This window comes from Apis laboriosa, unplaced genomic scaffold (assembly GCF_014066325.1).
Source record: "Apis laboriosa isolate Shangri-la unplaced genomic scaffold, ASM1406632v1 scaffold11_cov152, whole genome shotgun sequence".
NCBI lineage: Eukaryota > Metazoa > Arthropoda > Insecta > Hymenoptera > Apidae > Apis > Apis laboriosa.
Window position 1 is genome coordinate 529,584 of NW_025221020.1, and position 18,677 is coordinate 548,260.

An 18,677-nucleotide genomic window follows, 5' to 3' on the forward strand; every position below is an offset into this window, starting at 1 on the left:
TCAATAGTAGTATATAAAATTTTTCTAAAAATTCTGAAATAGAAACTTTTGGCCAAATTTTCGTTTCATTTTTTCAAGAAAATATAATTAAATAAAAGATGAAATTATGCTACGATTGTAATAAGCTAAAAGCTAAAAGAAAGCAAATAATGGAAAGACAGAGATATTATTAAAAATTAGAAATTTAGCGCCATTTCCAGAGTACCACAGATGAAATATATATAAATATGTAGAACAAATAGTGTGGAAAAGAGAGATAGGATAGGAATTAGTTGTTAGTATTACCTCTTGAATACTAAAGATATTTCTTCAAAGACAGAATAAAGTAAAATAAGAATTGAAAATATCATTTTTTAGTTATTTTTCAAAAGTTGTTTTTAATATTCAAGAAATATGAAAATAATCATTTTCTATGTTATCTTTGTCTTTATCTCATTATTTATTTTCTTTATATACATATGTTTTATTTGCAACATTTTGAAATTGTCGTTGATTTTTCAATTTTTAACCTATCTTTGTTCTTCTTATACTAATTATTTTTATACTAATTATTTTTTTTATTTTTGATGCATGATGACACAATATTAATTGAATATTCATATTCATTATTTCTTTTTTAAAACTATAATATGTTTTAATCTTTTTAAAATAATAAAATATATTGCATTTTCAATTTTACGATATATTTAGATAATCATAAATTTTTTCATAATAATTTATATAAGCTTATATAAATATAATTATATATAAAATGCAGTACTTCATATACTCTTACAAAATATTTATTCTATTTCTTATTTTTAATTTTATATTAAAATTTAATTTCAATTTCAGCTATTATCAATATTGCTATTTTATTTTAAACCGCTCGATAATATTGAAAATGATATTAAAACGATGATGAATTTTAGAGATTTCATTTCCTCAAGGCACGACATAAAAAATATAGTGAAAGTTAGGTCTATTTTATATTTTATCTGTGATTTTTCCTATATAAAACACAGTATATAATTAACGATATTTCAATGAGTAATATATTATTAGATTTATTAATTATCAGAAAAAGTATAATAATTGATATGTGATATATAAAGTAAAATTATAATATATTATAAATTATAATTATTTATTTATTTGTTTAGAATATCTAAAAATATTAAATCGAATTCTGATCTATATATCATAATTATAGATTTTTCTCTGGTAAATAAATTAATAATTTAGTAAATTGTATAAAATCTATAAATTTTTATATAATATAATATTTATAAATATTTTTTTTTTCAGATAAAAAAAAGAAAAAATTTGAAAATTTTATTTAACTTACCAGTACATTGGAAAAATTCATCATCAAATATTTTTAAGGTAAATTTATTCAAATTTTTTATATTTCAATTTATATAAATTATATGAATCAAGATAAAAATTTATTTTTGAATGTAAAATATGATTTTTTCATTTATTTTTTTGTAGTATTGAAGAAAAGAGAATTATATATATATAAAGTATATAAAGTTATGTAATAAAATTCAATTCATATATTGGATTAAATTTAAAACAATGTGAAAAAGAAATTAATCATATTTATCATAAAAAATAATTTAATTTTTTTAATTAATTAAATTAATATTTTTTCAAAATGATAAAATCCATAACATTAGAGTTAAGACCCAGACTTCAAATATGTAATGCTTTTATTCATTTAAATAAAAAAGTAAATTTAACAGAAATTAAAATAAAACTTTCAAAGGAAAGTATAGAAATAACAATAGAAAATAATACAGTAACTTTTTTAACAAAATTTGTAAAATTAATACCTGATTCATTATCAACTTTAAACATAACAAAGAATTGGATTTGTTTTCGAGCTCAAATTGTATCTGATCCTATTCTTGGATCTTCCAAAACACAAATAATTACTAATACAACAATAAATAACAATTTTTTAAAAAATTCTATAAAAAATACTGAATTATTTAATGCAAATAAGTGTAATATAATGTGTAGTTGCTGCAAAAATATTCTTTCTAAAGATATACATATTAAAAGAGTTTTGCCTGTGCCAAATATGAATTATGATCCAGATGAATGGTTTTGTTGTAAACATAATCATAAAAATATTATACATAATTTAATTCCATTACAATCTGATATCTTTTATGGATCATTATTTTTTATCATTCATACAAGTTTGTTTAATCATCATTTAAAAATAAAAGAAAATGCTGTGATTTGTAATAGATGTTTACAATATATAGGAAAAATTCATACCGATACTTCATTTAAATTATGGAGTTGTGCTGTGGATTATAATTTATTAAATAATTCAGAAATAAAAAATGCAACAGATCCCTTTAATGATTTTTTGCTTGCTATTAAAACTTCAATGACTGGTATTTTTGGTGAAGAAATAATTTTGCAATGTTTTATGGGAAAAGAAACTCACTCTCTCATTTTAAAACCAATGGATTGGCATTTAAATTTAATGATTGAACCTAAGGAAATTTTGTATAATAATGTTATAAATTTGCAAAAAGTATCAGTTGTAAAAGTATTATATAAATATGAAACAAACAAAAATATTTCTAATTCTATAAATAAATCATATTGTGAAGTAAGTTTTTTAGTAATAAAAGCAGGTTTGAAACATTTATTAACATCAACAAAACGATTTCCACAACTTCATAGGGTTGCTATTGATTGCTATATTGGACATATATATTTAGAAAATTCTATAAACAATAGTTAATCATATTTTTTATATTTTTAAAATATTGAAAATTCTAATATTTGTATAATCTTTGTATATTTTTAATTCATTTTTATGTAAAAAATTTTATACTAAATATGCATGTATTATTTTGATGCATGAATAAAGCTTTATTTTATCAAAAATTTACATATTTATTTGTATATTACATATTATATTGAATAGGAATATTTTACAATGTTGATTCATATATTTATTCATATATTTGCTAATTGTGATTAGCAAAGTTAAAAATTAGAATTATAAATTACGATTTTATTTATATTAATATAAATATTTAAATATAATAACTTAATTAAATAAAATTAATCTCTTTGAGATATTCTAATATTAATACTCTGTGGTTAATTAAAAAAAAATAAAAAAAAATATGAAAAATATTTATAAGTATCTACAGCATGTAAATGCTATGAATTTATATTCAATTAAAAATAAACAATTATATACATAAATATAAAAAAATTCTACATTATATATTATTTTTACAATTATGAATACAATTATCCAATTTTTATATTTATTAATTAAGTTTTATATATTATAAAATGATTATTTAAAAATATTCGAAGTTAAATGTTCAAATATACATATAATTATTATGGAATAAAAAAAAGTCTTTATGTAATTATATTTAATCATTGATGATATCTAGAAAAAATATACTATGAAAAGTACTATCAGAAATAGCATTTACTCTATCATTATTTAATTAAATTTTCTTATTTATATTATATTATATTATATTATACTGTTTTTCAATTTTTGTTAACGGAAACTGTAAATCATCATCAGGAATATTATTTTTATAGCTATATATATTTTTTTAACAATACATAAGCTTATATGTTTATGTTGACATATAATACATAGTATAATACTATGCGAATATCTTTTGTTTAATGCAATAGCTGTTGATGGTTAATATATTATAAAAAATAATTTGCCTGCTATGAAAATATCTACATACCTTTAATGAAATATTAATATTGTATACCATTTTAATATTTGCTATTGTACTTAATCAGGCTTATAAAAAAAAAATTTTTAAAGAGAAATTTATAATATCCTTTTAGTTTTGTTCTTCTCTATAACAAGGTCATTAAATTTAAAAATGATGAATATTAATCATATGTATTATTATATATATTAGGCCTTAAATTTCTAGTACTGTGCAATATTTAAAATCGCAGCAAATCATAATGCAGGTCCTATGCTGTAGCAATTTGATTGGAACAAAAATATAATCTATCTGCAAGAGGTTGTATATAAACCCAACCATCTTTGGTTTCTTTGAATAACTGTCGACAAATAAAATTTTATGTAATTATTTAAGATAAGAAAATATATATATATAATTTGAAAAAAAAAATGTACCTTAGTTTGCCAATTAATGTTATTTTCTTTTCTAATACGTGCTTCATCACGTTGTTTTTGTTCAATTGTACACTTAGCTGCTGTTGCTTTTTCCATATCATTAATTTTTAATCCAACAGTTACATCTCGCCAAACTTTCCGTGATTCATGTTCTTCTTGTTCACAAATTAGTTTCACTAATTTTTTTTGAGTATGAAGTTCTTTAACATCTGCAAATATTTCAGTTCTCTGCAAAGATTGAATTTATGAAACAAAATGAGATAAAATAAAAGATCGATATTTTTTATAACTATCTTTTATATTTACTCCATCAGCCCATTTTGCTTCCATTGAACCACTCCATTCTCCATTTATAACAACAAATGGCTTTTTATCTCCTGGTTGTGTAATTTGACATGAAATACGATTACGTTTACCACCATAAAAAGGTTTTGTCAAAAATTCTACAGTAGCATGAAAACCAGTTTGTGTACAATGAATAGTCGCAGTTCCTCCTAATTCTATCCATGGTACAGTAAGAATAGATCTACCATAACCATTTGGAAAAGTTAATACATATTCTTCTCCATGTTGTAAAACATTTACCCAACCCTTTCCAACATTATGTACTCCTATACTTAATCCAAGAAATTTACTTTTTGTCCATACATGTGCTCCAAAACTAATCTTTTTTGCATAATGCTCAGCATAAAATGCACTTACTATAATAAAAGTTATATTAATTTCTTATAAAAAAAAATTTATAAAGATTCTAATAAACAAACAAAACTTACTAGGAGGATGATGAGATACTTGTTCAGCAATAAATGAAAGCTGATTTTCTTTGCACCAAGGTACAGGACCTCCAACAACTAGTTTTGTATCATTAGAACTATCCATAGTATCATTAGAAATATCCCAATAACATCTAAAAATTTCACCTAATATTGGATTATATGGTTTTTTAGCCACTCCTGACTTACGACCTGCATGGAAACTGCATAAATACCAACGAACTACTTGAACCATCCTATCTTTAGGAGTAGGCATATCTGCTATGCTAAAACATAAAATATTGTAATATATTAAAAGTTTCAATAAATTTGTAAAAAATTTTTACTAAATATTTATTATATAAAATATACCTTACAAACTGATCTGGATGAGTAAAATAGTCTGCATACATTTCAAGAAGTGACCTGCGTTCTAAGATAAATGTAGGTAATGCTACTTTTGTTAAATCCATACCAATTTTTACTTGAGATAAAAGATGAGTTACAACAGATCCATGGGATTCCATAGAATCCACTAAAAAGCAATATAAAGATAAGAATTACATCTTATGTAGATAATTTATAATTTTATTAATAATAAATGATTTCTTACTTTCTGTTTCACTTTCTTCTTCATAAAGAGCTGTAACAAAATTTTATAATAATAATTTTTAAGTAATAATATTAATTAAAATTAAACAAATAATGAAAAAATAATTTTTATTTATTTTTAATTTTAATTACTAATAATTAACTATAATATCAATCCATGTGTAAGTGTATTCAAAGAAAATATTTTAATTGCTATTATCATTTGTTGAAATTGTGTTTTGTTCAAATGTTTTGTGTTTTGAATTATTTTTATTACTTTGACAATGCATAATATTCAAAAATTAATTATTGATATATATATGTAGTTTAAATATAATTTAAAATATCAATTTTGTCAAAATCATTGCTGATAAAAGATATCATACATTTATTTATTTTATTATGAATAATGCAATATTACGAACTATAAGCGATTGATAATTATTGTTTAAAGAATATTTTTAATTACAATTGCTTAATCTACTTTTTAATGAAAAAAATTATTACTTTGAAAAAACTTCTCAAAGAAGAGTTCTCATTCTAAAGTTTATCTATATCACATCTATATCACATCTATATTATTAAACTTAAAACTTTTTTCAATAATAAAAAATAAACACATAATAATTATTTTTAAATTTGTGTATCTTTTCAATGAAAATTTGCAATAATTCTAAATTTAAATCATAATAATTTTAGATTTGTAAAATAAGCATTAATGGATTACTATTTGTATTATAATTATAACTAAATAATTATACTATTTGTATTATTTATATTATAAACTCAAGAATAATATATTTTGTCATAATTATGATAATATTTTATCATAATAAGATTATGATAATTAGCTTATTATTTAAATTATCCAATAAATATATCATATTTTTGTATATTAAAACTTTAATTTAATATATATTTTTAATATATTAAATGTGATTATTATACAAAGTAAAATATCATTTCATATAAATTAATTCTTACCATCATAATCAACTGATCCATCACCTTTCGTAGGGGGTAATGGAGGTTGTTTCCGATTTTCATTTAATACATCCACGTGTGATTGCGAACGTTCACTATCTCGTCTTCTACTGAATCGTTTAATTATTGCAAAATGCATTTCTTTAATTTTATATTAACCCATTAACGCCCGCTGTACTCAAAGAATTACATCCGATATTTTAACTGGTGCTGTCATCTGCCGAGGAAATTTCAAGATGTTGCATTTTGAATTGTTTCTTCACTTGTTATTTTGACAATGTAAACATTCAAAAGTTTAACTTATATATGTATATATATATATATATATATATATATATATATATATAAACTTATGTATAATTATGTATATATGTATAATTTTAAATAAATAAAATTTTAAATCAATTTTGTTGAAATCATTATTGATAAATACATAAATATTTGAACATCCATTTATTTTATTATAAATAATGCAATGTTACAGATTAATGAGTAATTGATACTAATTATTTAAAGAATGTTTTCAAATGCAAATACATAATCTATTTAATGAAATCAAATTATGTTTGTAGAAAAAACATTGTACTCGAGAAAATATATCTTTTTTTTTAAAAAGTTTTTAAAAACGCATATAATAGAGTTATTTTTAATGTCTTTTTTTAAGACTATTTTAATAAAATTTTATAACAAATACTATTATAATAATTGTAAATTTAAAATGGGCGTTAATGGGTTAAAAATTTATAAAAGAATTCTATAAAAAATAAATACTTACATACTGATATGATTTTGTATTGCAGAAGGAGGTGATATTTCATCTGCTGCATCATAATAATCTTCGTCTTCATCCGAAGATGAATAAGAGAATTGAGGTACAGGAAGATCTCTATCCACAACAGCTTTACAAATAAAAATCAATAAAAAATATACATCTTAATTTTAATTTATTTATTCAATTTATTCTTTATGAAATATTGTAATTTAATATTTAATTTAATATTTTTTCTTAATTTAATATAAGTAAAAGAAAACAAATTACCATTTGGCAATGTAGATAATCTTAGTTCTACACATTCAGAACCTAATTCAATGCCAGTCTGTACAGTTGCTTCTGGTTCTCTGACAGCAACTATAATTTATTGTATTATATACTTTCAATTACTAACATATTTTATAAATATATTTAAGTACATACCATGAGATAAAGAAGATGAAACATGTATTGAATCAGTGGGTCCTCTATATATTCCATTTACAGGTATAGCTGTATTCTAAAAGTATTGTACTTATTATAACTAATTATATTAGATATATAAATTTTAAGTATTAAAACATAAATATATTTCACATTATAAATATTTACCTTTGCAATTTGTAACTGAACAATTGTATGTTTAACAGAATTAAGCATTGCATTCGCTTGAGTTAAAATTGCTACATATTTTTGTTGCTTTTCTTCATCTTCTACAGCAACAGATCTTTGTTTTATTTCAATTAATTTTATTTGATCAATTAACAATTGAAGATAAGCATCTGCTTCAGCTACTTTGCGATCAAAATCTTGTTTTGGTGGTGATTTTTTAGGATCCCATCTCTGAAATAATATAAATTTTGTTTAAGTATTAAAATATATTTATTCTTATTGTTCATAACATTTAATAATCATACAGCATGTGAATGACGTAATATAGTATCTTCTAATGCACGAATCCAACGTTCACGTTCTTCTGCATTTCTTGTTTGAAAATGAAATGTTTTTGGATCATCTTTATATGATGATGTTGTAATTGTAAATGTGCTATCATCTTCATCATCAATACCTATAATAGCACCTCTTAAACGTACACATCCTCTACGGGCTCCTCTCATCATTTTTTCCTTACTCTAAAATATAATTAAAAAATAATAAAGAAATTAGCATATTCAAAATATAATATTAATAGAAATTTTAGAGCAAGCATTATTAATATTTATAATTAAAAATATTTATATTTTTTAAAACAATATAATGAAAATATTATTATTAATAAAATAGATTTTTTTATAAAATATGAATTATTGATAATTGAATTATAATGAGTATAATACAAAAATATTAATAATAATTTTTTTAAATTTGATTTATTTTTATCATTTAATATTGTTTTGATTGAATTGAATATTTTATTAAGTATAATGAGAATAAGATATTTAGAAATCAGTTGACAATGGCAAATATATAAGATATTTAAAAAACTACAAATAATCTTTTATAAATAATTGGTAAATAGATCTAAAAAAATTTGATAAATATAATAATTGATATTAAATTATAATTTTAAATTAAATATCACATAAATATTTTAAAAGAAAATAGAATGTAACCTATTAATTAACAAAAGTGAATATTCAAGAACAAAAATTATAATATTTAAAAATTCTTACTGTATAATATGATAAAAGACCAGCATTATCGTCTAAAACAAACCAGCGGTATTGCCATCCATTTACAACATTTGTCCATTTGCTAAGTGAACCTTCCATCGTCGACATTGTTATTTGTTGCTCACTGTTATTTACGACTATATGATATACAAGTACAAATACATACATACATACAATATATATATATATATATATAATACATATATGCATGCATAAATACTTATATATTTTATATAAGTATATAGAAAGGTAACTCGATAAGAAGATTGATATAAGACAAATTTTCAAATATTCTTATTCTAGTGAAAACAAATACTGTTTTTAAATTTTTTAATTTAAAAAAACAAATATTTTAAATAATATAGATTTTTATTCGTTTTTATTTATTGCGCGTAATAAATAATACAACAATAATAAGTGATTTTATTGAAAAAAGTTTATCTATATTAATTTGCTTATCTTTCTAGTCTAGTTCTTAGTCTACGATTATAAAAGATTATATTACGATAATAATAAAATAATGAATACAATATGTAACATATCGAAAGTTGTATAAATGATTAATAACAACATTAATACAATGAAAGATTTTTATATCTAAATGAAATAAAAAAAAATAAATAAACTAATAAGTAAACAATTTATTCTCACTCTAATAAAGAGATAAATATTAAGGACACATACATTCGATTTAATCAAAGAAAACAAGTAAGTATTACTTATTCTGTCAACTGATTAATTACTTTGTCTTTTAGACATTATGTTGATGTAATAATCTGTTGTTAATAGTAATATAAATTGCAAATAAATTCATAATTCATAAAAAATATATAATTTTCGAAATAGAATATACATTCTCATTGTTTTTAGTTCACGAATAATTGAATAAAAGAAGTTTAATATTTGAAAAAATATATCATACTATGAGTTTTATTAATATTATAAACTTTTATCTACGACTATTATAACAACTATTTTATTAATTTTATTAATAAATTTTATTAATAAGTTAAGAATAATTAATCAATATGAAAATAATTATAAAAAAAATGATATACATTTAATTTATATTACAATTTGATGTATAAAATCTAATAAAATTCTCAACTAAAATATTCATAAAAAAAAATAAATTATTTAAATTATTCATATTTTTTCATAATTGATATTCTCAAATTAATTTTTATATTAAAAATATTAATTTATATATCTAATTCATATATTAATATACATATTAATGTGTAATATTTTTTGTATATAGCATCAAATAAATATGGAGAAGAAACATGGTTCTGATATAGTGGAAGATGAAGAATTAGAAGAATCAGAAAATATAATAATAAATGAAGTTGATGGATTACCAAATTTACATCCTAATTATCAACAATTAGAATTAGAATTTGACATAGAGAAAAGTCGTTCTGATACAAGATCTATTGAAGATTTAGTACGTGATGAAGATTTACCAACATCAGTCATTGTAACTAATGTAGACCCCAGAGTTTTTAAAAGTGATGAATTAAAGGTAATAGAAATTTATAATAAAATTTAATGTAATAAACATTTTGATAAATATTTGTTTTATATCTATAGCATGAAATACAGGATCTTTTCAAGCAGTTTGGGAAAGATGCTACATTTCAATATTTTAGATCTTTTAGAAGAATGAGAGTGAATTATAGTTCTCCAAATGCAGCAGCAAATGCTAGGATACAATTGCACCAAACTCATTTTGGTGAAACTAATATCAATTGTTATTTTGCACAACCTGTTACCCCAATAGGTTTGTATATTAATGATTTATATATTATAAAAACAATTTTATAGATTATAAAAATAATATATTTTATAGATGTAGAAGATCAACATCTGCAACCACCAGCACTTACTAAACAGTTCCTAATTTCACCACCTGCTTCACCACCTATTGGATGGGAGCCCAGAGAAGAAAATGAACCTTTAGTCAATCATGACTTATTAGCAGCTATAGCAAATTTATCTGCAGGTTTTATTATTTAAATAATTTAATATATACTTCTTCTCTATGATATATATATATCAATTACATAAATAATTTTAATTTTTATAGGAGGTAGTCATGAATTACATCCTGGAGGTTCAGGACAACCTGGCATAGTTGTACATGTTTGTGAAACAACAAATCCTATAAAAAATGTTCCACGTATTCAACATACGCGTTGTCCAGAACATTCATAAACAACTCGATTAGAAATTGTCCATCTTTGCAAATAAAATGAATTATTTATCCATCCAAGAAGCAATTAGAGGCATTACAAATAATGATATTCAACAATTTTGTATTGCAATATTGCAAAATTGATACTTTAATTTATGATTATAAACTCACAGGAAATAATCTGTAAATGTGTTTTGCTCAGACAAATATATGTGAGTATTTAAGATAAAATAAAAATATATAATAAATATTTTATCACAAAAGTTGTTTTTGTTTTCAGATAAATAATATTTTATGCAGACATTACAAACAAATAAAAAATACGTGATATAATGATATAATTTAAAAATCATCGAATATTTAATAACGTACAAATAAAAAATTACATAAAAATCTACATGTTTCGAAATAACTTTATATTCTTATCCTCTTTTAATTTAAAAACATATTTTAAAATATTGTTAGCTGCTTACAATTATAAAAATTAATAAAATTAATATTAAAATATCAAAAATAAAAAGTATCGAATTATTGTTATTAAAATTTTACTCAAAGTATCAATGTTATAAATACTTTTAAAAAAGATATATAAAATTTATGATCATAGAAAAAAGGCAAATAGAATTAAAATCTTGGTATAATTATCTCAGAATTTCAAACAAAGATTAACTTAAAAAATATCATTTGTTACAAAGTGAATGTGTATGATAAGTTTAAAGGAAGTTTTATGAACATTGATGTATATTTAATGTACATATATATATTGTTATAAAAGTGTATTATGCAAACACATGAGAAGTGGTATTAGTGATATTATTTCACGTCATATTTTAATTAACCATAACATATGAAAATTAGAAAATGATTTTTTTCATTATTTTAACAAAAAAACTATTTTAATTACTTTAAACTTTTAGAATATATATAATTAATAAAATTAAACTTATAAATACAGTTGTTATTTTGAAAAAAATTGTTTGCAAATAATAAATCTATATATTACTCAAAATATATATATATGCGTTTATTTTGTAATTATGGTTATTTATGCATATATATATATATATATGTGTGTGTATGTGAGTGTATGTGCACGCGTGTGTGTAATGTATATAGTGTTCTCTCTTATATAAAATATATTTCATATTAATGTAAGATTTAATCTAATATAGATTTGTTGATAATTTATATGTTACAGCAAATTACTTTTGTGTGAATAAATATGTTATTTAAAACTCAATTTTTGTGTTGAAGTCTTTCATAGACAACATATAAAAATATATCTTTTATAATTATGTAATATAATTAATTATATAATTTATTTTAGATTATTTTAATAATTATTTTATTTTAGATAATTTTAGAAAATGATTTATTTAAAAATAATATTTTTGGGAAAAATGTAATAAAATCAAAAATACATCGAAAAATATAAAAAAATCTTATTTTTTAATTTCCAAATTGTTCACTTTTACAGTTGTTGATCGCATATTGAAATAATATAAAAGCTTTATACACATCAATGTTATCAGTAATATTAAGTTAAGATTTTATCATTCACAATATAATATAATTGTAAAATTTTTTAGGTACAGACATGATATAAGATTTTATTATTAAAATATAAAAAAATTAAAATTTTATATCCTTACATTTATATATAACGATATAGGCCATTTTTTATATTTTTTCTTCATATGAATTAATTTATTTTAACTTCTGTTATTTGAAAATTGTATTTGATTTAAAAAAATTGCTATATATTTAATAAAAACAAAATATAGAAGTATTATATGAAAAAAATTCTATAATTCAGTGCTTTTTATCTGTCTTTAAACAAATTAATGAAAATAATTATGTTTAGAAAATATGTACACTTAAACAATTACACAATAAATAAACATATTCATGCAATTATGCTTAAATATGTATTAAAATGTATAATATACATATGTGTACATACCATCTATACATATAACATTTTTATTTTCTCGCGAAATAAGCTTAATTTGTGACAAATTTATAGGATTTATAATTATTTCATAAACAATCTATTTTATTCTAAAGTAGAATAAAATTGTCAGATTATATTAAATATAAAATAGAAGATAAAAATAAAATCAAAGATAAAGTTATTAATGAAATTAAGCATTGAATGAAGCACTGAAAACAAAAGACAAAAAATAATGGAAATATAGTATAATGAATAAATTTTGAAACTTAAATATTTTCCACAGATACGTTCAAATTAACTTTTTTTTTAAAAAAAAACTTTATACCTTAAATTTTTGAAATATTATAATAGATATTACCTATTTAACAATGCACATTCCTATGGTCGAAGACAATATAATATTATTTAATCATAATTTATGAACGATATGACTCTGTATGACAGTACTATTTGTTTCAAAAAATGTTTTTTGTGAATATATTACAAACAACATTAATATCTTTCCATTATATTAGGATTTTTGAGCATATACTTGGTAAACAAGAACTGAATGTTTATAAAAATATAATATTAATCATGAGAATCTGAACAATATTATATATATAATCCCAATCTATGCCATGTATACAAAGGTATTAATGTCATCATCGTGTCTACGTATATATTTATGCTCAATAAGCCATTCAATTTGTTCTTTTATCATCTTTTTACTTGGTAAAAACATATTTTTTAGTATATCAACTAATTCAGTTTGTAACTGAGCATTACTAATTTTTTTACGCATTTTTAAAATCTTGATAATTGCTTCCTGTTGAAAAATATGTTTATATTATAATTTTTTTATATAATTCTTTTATATAATTCTTAATATAAAGTTTATTACCTGAACTCTTAGTATTCTAAGTTGTACAATAGATTGGTTATCTTCTTCTTTACTCCGTTCAGTTGATAATTGAAGTCTACCTATTAAATTAATTTTACCTCGTTTTTGCAGTTTACCATTTTTTCTAAGAATTAAAGAAAAATATTAATTATATTCTAGAGGAAATCAAATTAAATTAATTTATATAATTTAAATAATTTGTATAAAAAAAAAAATATTACTAACACAATAGCAAATTCTTGATTAACCCAAAATCTTGTATCATTTGCAAAATCTTTGGGACTATGTGCATGTGGCTCAACTAAAAGAAGCTGACGTTTGAGTTTCGGGAAAGCACACAACGACCATAAAGTTCGTCTTAATTCAGGATCTGGAAGTTCCGTAGCCAATCGTAAATTTTCATATGATATTTTTTCAAACGGTCGTTGATTCCAAGCAAACAAAACTGCCATTTGAAATGTTGTTACATCCACATCGAAGCGTCCCACTTGGTTAGAAAATGTTATCTGGAACACCATCCAAATTGGTTGCAAGGTGAAGCTGAAAATTAGAACCGAGATATTGAAGTTTTTGAAAAGTTCTACTCTATACCCACGTTTACTGCATCAGAAAAACTTATGATGTTCTGTTTTAAACATATATATATTTTCTTAATGTGGATAAAGAATTTTAATTAATTCATAATAATTTTTAACATAAAACCCTTTTTAATACTCTTTGACAAGATTTTTCTTTCTTACCGTGCCATTTGACATATGATGATACCACTGTAATTTTCTTCCACTGTGCTTTTTTTTATAAAATTCTTCTACTTCAGGAATATAATCTTCTAACTGCAATGGTAAACTTACAGTGACACGTTCACTACCTCTAGCCCATGCACCTGCATTTAGTATCTATGATAGATAACATTAATACATTTCAATATATATTTAACAGTATATGAATAATATATGAATATATAAAATATGAATATATAAAATATGAATATATAAAATATTATAAAATTTTAACAGATACCTTAATATTAATACTATCTGCAATAGCAGCTCTACATTGCTCTTTAAATTGTTGATTAAGATCTTGTGACACTTTAATATCTTGAAACATTCGAGCTAATTTGTTAACATAATCAGCAGGCATTCCAACTTCACGGAGCCATTCTACCATATTTTCTTCTTTTTCAGAATCAGCAGATGTATCTAATATTAAGCGCCTTGTTAAATGAGCTTTATGATAGCGCATAAACACATCTTTATTCTGAACATATTTTAACACTAATAACTAAAAAGAAACCAACATAAAATAAGTATGAGATAAAATAATATTGAATAAGTATAACAATATATATCATAATACATACCACATCTTTTAACTTGCTTTCAATTTCATCAGAAGTTAATTTTTTACTGAGTGGTGTTTTTCTAAGTAACATATCACAATAGTTAGCTAGAAGTTCTGGACATTTTGATTCTGGCTGTCCATTATTATTGTTGTTAGGTTTGTTATTTAAAATAGTTGTACCAATACCAGAACATTGACGTGCAGGTAATTCTAACCTGAACACTGTTGCATCATTTACAACAAGTTTATAAGCTTTATCTCGAGCAGTTAGAAATCGAGGATCATCATCAAATGCTTCTTTAACAAGAATTGAAAACCGACGAAAAAGATCCAATAATCTTTCAACATATTTTTCAGAATCTTGAGTAATAACATCCACAGCTGCCATCATATCAGCTAAACCTGCACTTGCTATATGTTCCTCTAAATTTCTTAACATTGGACCAACTCCTTCAGGAACTCTATCCATTAGCTTTAGCATTAACCTAAGTTCTATAGTTAAAATTTATGTTATATTATTATTTTAAAAATCAAAATATTATAATTATTATACTTACTATCTGTTTGACGATGTTGAATCATTCTTGGACATTCTGCTAATATAGCTGGCTTAAAAGTTGCCACTAAGACACGTACACAACAATCAGTTAAAAGTTGTACACTAGCACTGTTTGGTTCTAAATATTTTTGGGCACGAAGTTCTTCTTCTTGTAATTTTGCATCTGCATAACGCATATAATTCTCTACACCATGTAATGATAATTGTTCAGGAGCTTTAACCCAATAAAAAGCTTCTGTTGCTTCTATATATGCTGCTTCAAAATTTTCTCTATAAATTTGAAGCTTATCTGTTGCATTTGAACATAAATTTACTGCAATGTAAAAATAAATTTAATTGTAAATATAATTTTGAAATTATAACATATATAATTATATGTATATTGAAAGAACTTGATAATGATATGATAAAAAAAAAATTTATTACCATAAGACTCTCTAACGCCAATAACTAACTGTGAATCAAATGCTTCACCATTTCTTTCTGCACGAACAAGTCGCATAGCTGAATCTTGAAGTTTTTGTTTTATTTCTCCAAATATACTTTGATTCCAACTATCCAACATTAACTATAATAAAAATAAAAAATTATAGAATTATACATTGAGAAATTGAAAAATAAATTCTTACTTTTCTAACAATATCATCAGGTTGACTTTTTTTCTGAACACTGGATGGTGCTTTTCCAGCAAGAGATGTTTCTAATTGTCTAAATGGTGTTGGTAAATAATTACACTGTGCAAAAAATTTTCTCCATTCAGCTATATATGCTTTTAATAAAGCTTGTTCTTCTTGGTGTGCTAAAACTCTCTATAAAATAATAATTTAATTCTTTATATTAATTAAACTCTATATAAAATAATAATTTTTTTTATTAATAACAATATATATCTTTTTATTTAGAGATATATATATATAGAGAGAGATATGTAATAATATATACCTGCTGAGCTTGTTTTATAAAGTCCATTATATCTTCTTTAAGTGCATCTAACAATTTAAGAGCACCTTTGTCATTCCATACACATACTGCATGAACAGAAAAGAATAAATCTTGCCACTCTGCTTGAGTAACAGTTTCTTGTTTGAGTAATTTTAAAATAGTTGGTCGCATACATGGCCATTTATCTTCAAACGTAAACTGACTTTTATCCTAAATATATAATTCAAAAAAGATTAATTAATTAAACTTTTATATTTAATAAAAACTTTTATCAAAGTTAATATTAATAATATTATATCAATGTTAATTATATTGTATTATTTTTTTATAAATTTTTAAAGTAGTAAATTTTTTTAATATTCTTATTCTATTTATATTATCAATGTATAATAAAACGTCAATATAAAAATATTTTTATTATCTAATAATTCATGATTTTACTTAGAAAGAAATATAATTATTATAGAAACAAAAAATTAATATTTAATTATTGAAAATTATGATAATATATAAATTAATTATTAGTAAATGAAAATAATAATAATATTGTACAAGTATTTTTTAATATTTTTAACATAGTACTTTTTTAGATATTTATATACGGTAAATTTCAAAACGTTCTTTGACAATTCAAACATTGTATAGGTTAGATGTATATGTGTGTATATATATACATATATATATATACACATATAAGAATTTATATATAATTATTGAAAATAAAACAATGTAATAAAAAATCTTCTAAATTTGAAAAATTTAAAAAATCATTTTCAAATCTATTCTTTAATGTAAATAAATTTTAAATATAAATATCATTATTTAATGACAACTAACCATCGGCACCTTCGCATAAAGTTTTGACATGTCCTATACCACAATGCGTCTACGCCAATGAGTACAAATAGTACTGTGAACTGATTAATTATAATTCATTTGAACATTAATTTTATTAGTTTCATAAAATTTCAAAATTAAAATAAATTTTTTATATACATTATATATCCATGTACATTATAAAGAAAGAATTACCAATAATTAAATTTATATTCTAATATAAATATCTAATGTAAATATTGTTATAATATATATATTCTTTTTATAAAATTTTATTTTTCAAAATCTTATAATTCAATTTTTATATTTTTGTCAAGAAATTTTTAATAAATAATAAATCTTATTTTAATATTTTTATTATAATTTATCGTTTTCAATATTTTATTATATTGATTACTGCATTATATCAAAAAATTATATGTATATATCAAAAAATAATGTATATATATGTTAAAATATAAAATCATTTCAAGATAACATTTATAGAAATTTAAAAATTATTTTAAAATCAAGATATAAAATAAATAAATCTTATTTAAATAAATCTTATTTAAATTTTATATACAAATTTATATATCTTACAATCCATACAATCCATTGTTTATTTAATTTATTACTGTGTAAATATTATGTATTAAAATTTAGTTTTTTTTATTACTAATTTTATTAGATTATATTTAATATTAACATTTAATTACATACATATATTACATTATATATGTATATAAATGTATAATATTTTTAATTTTGATTTTTTTTATTGGACTATTAATATTATATTACACATATTAGATTTCATAATTAAAAAATTTTCGTTATAATTTCGTTATAATATTAAATTCTTTATTATGAAATTACAATTATATTAAAAAGATTATATAAAACGAGAAAAAAATTAAAAAATTTTTATTTTATTAAATTTGTTTTTATATATACTAAATTTATTGTATTATTTAATAAATAAATGTAACAATTTAATATTAATATACAATATTTTTAGATATATACATATAATATATAAATATACATAATTTTATTATTATGTAGATTATAAGTTAGATTGTAA

The 18,677-nt window shown here is 21.0% G+C and overlaps 4 protein-coding genes and 1 long non-coding RNA gene across 8 annotated transcripts; 3 read left to right on the forward strand and 2 right to left on the reverse strand.

Annotated features, from left to right (window-relative positions):
• Window positions 1-1,153: 1,153 nt before the first annotated feature.
• LOC122717089 lies at window positions 1,154-5,247 on the forward strand. The gene is made up of 4 exons (XR_006347142.1): window positions 1,154-1,203; window positions 1,288-1,365; window positions 4,921-4,977; window positions 5,092-5,247. It is a non-coding gene; the product is annotated as an uncharacterized LOC122717089 (long non-coding RNA).
• Window positions 1,603-2,810, forward strand: LOC122717083. The gene has a single exon (XM_043940807.1). It carries the CDS (start codon window positions 1,640-1,642, stop codon window positions 2,747-2,749), a length of 1,110 nt encoding a protein of 369 aa, XP_043796742.1. The 5' UTR covers window positions 1,603-1,639; the 3' UTR covers window positions 2,750-2,810.
• Window positions 3,892-9,019, reverse strand: LOC122717071 (oxysterol-binding protein-related protein 9). Of its 2 annotated transcripts, none has more exons than XM_043940795.1 (13): window positions 8,896-9,019; window positions 8,140-8,355; window positions 7,835-8,065; window positions 7,667-7,742; window positions 7,511-7,600; window positions 7,247-7,370; window positions 6,472-6,581; window positions 5,510-5,539; window positions 5,269-5,431; window positions 4,918-5,183; window positions 4,451-4,845; window positions 4,145-4,372; window positions 3,892-4,068 (listed from the first exon to the last, which is right to left on the reverse strand). In XM_043940795.1, the coding sequence occupies exons 1-13, from the start codon at window positions 9,001-9,003 to the stop codon at window positions 3,979-3,981; spliced, it is 2,127 nt and encodes a 708-aa protein (XP_043796730.1). In that variant the 5' UTR covers window positions 9,004-9,019; the 3' UTR covers window positions 3,892-3,978. The 2 variants fall into 2 exon arrangements, with proteins under 2 accessions (XP_043796730.1, XP_043796723.1); XM_043940788.1 differs by having other exon boundaries at window positions 6,472-6,578; window positions 8,896-9,003.
• Window positions 9,020-9,439: 420 nt separating this feature from the next.
• Window positions 9,440-11,429, forward strand: LOC122719091 (protein sarah). The gene is made up of 6 exons (XM_043944648.1): window positions 9,440-9,603; window positions 10,157-10,420; window positions 10,489-10,678; window positions 10,748-10,900; window positions 10,985-11,304; window positions 11,373-11,429. The coding sequence occupies exons 2-5, from the start codon at window positions 10,169-10,171 to the stop codon at window positions 11,110-11,112; spliced, it is 723 nt and encodes a 240-aa protein (XP_043800583.1). The 5' UTR covers window positions 9,440-9,603; window positions 10,157-10,168; the 3' UTR covers window positions 11,113-11,304; window positions 11,373-11,429.
• A 1,850-nt stretch (window positions 11,430-13,279) lies between these two features.
• Window positions 13,280-17,716, reverse strand: LOC122717384 (cullin-5). Of its 3 annotated transcripts, none has more exons than XM_043941427.1 (11): window positions 17,612-17,716; window positions 16,775-16,984; window positions 16,462-16,641; window positions 16,259-16,400; window positions 15,831-16,145; window positions 15,293-15,765; window positions 14,950-15,213; window positions 14,670-14,825; window positions 14,155-14,435; window positions 13,930-14,053; window positions 13,280-13,854 (listed from the first exon to the last, which is right to left on the reverse strand). In XM_043941427.1, the coding sequence occupies exons 1-11, from the start codon at window positions 17,639-17,641 to the stop codon at window positions 13,660-13,662; spliced, it is 2,370 nt and encodes a 789-aa protein (XP_043797362.1). In that variant the 5' UTR covers window positions 17,642-17,716; the 3' UTR covers window positions 13,280-13,659. The 3 variants fall into 3 exon arrangements, with proteins under 3 accessions (XP_043797362.1, XP_043797370.1, XP_043797371.1); XM_043941435.1 differs by lacking the exon at window positions 17,612-17,716 and adding an exon at window positions 17,357-17,437; XM_043941436.1 differs by lacking the exon at window positions 17,612-17,716 and adding an exon at window positions 17,327-17,331.
• Window positions 17,717-18,677: the final 961 nt, after the last annotated feature.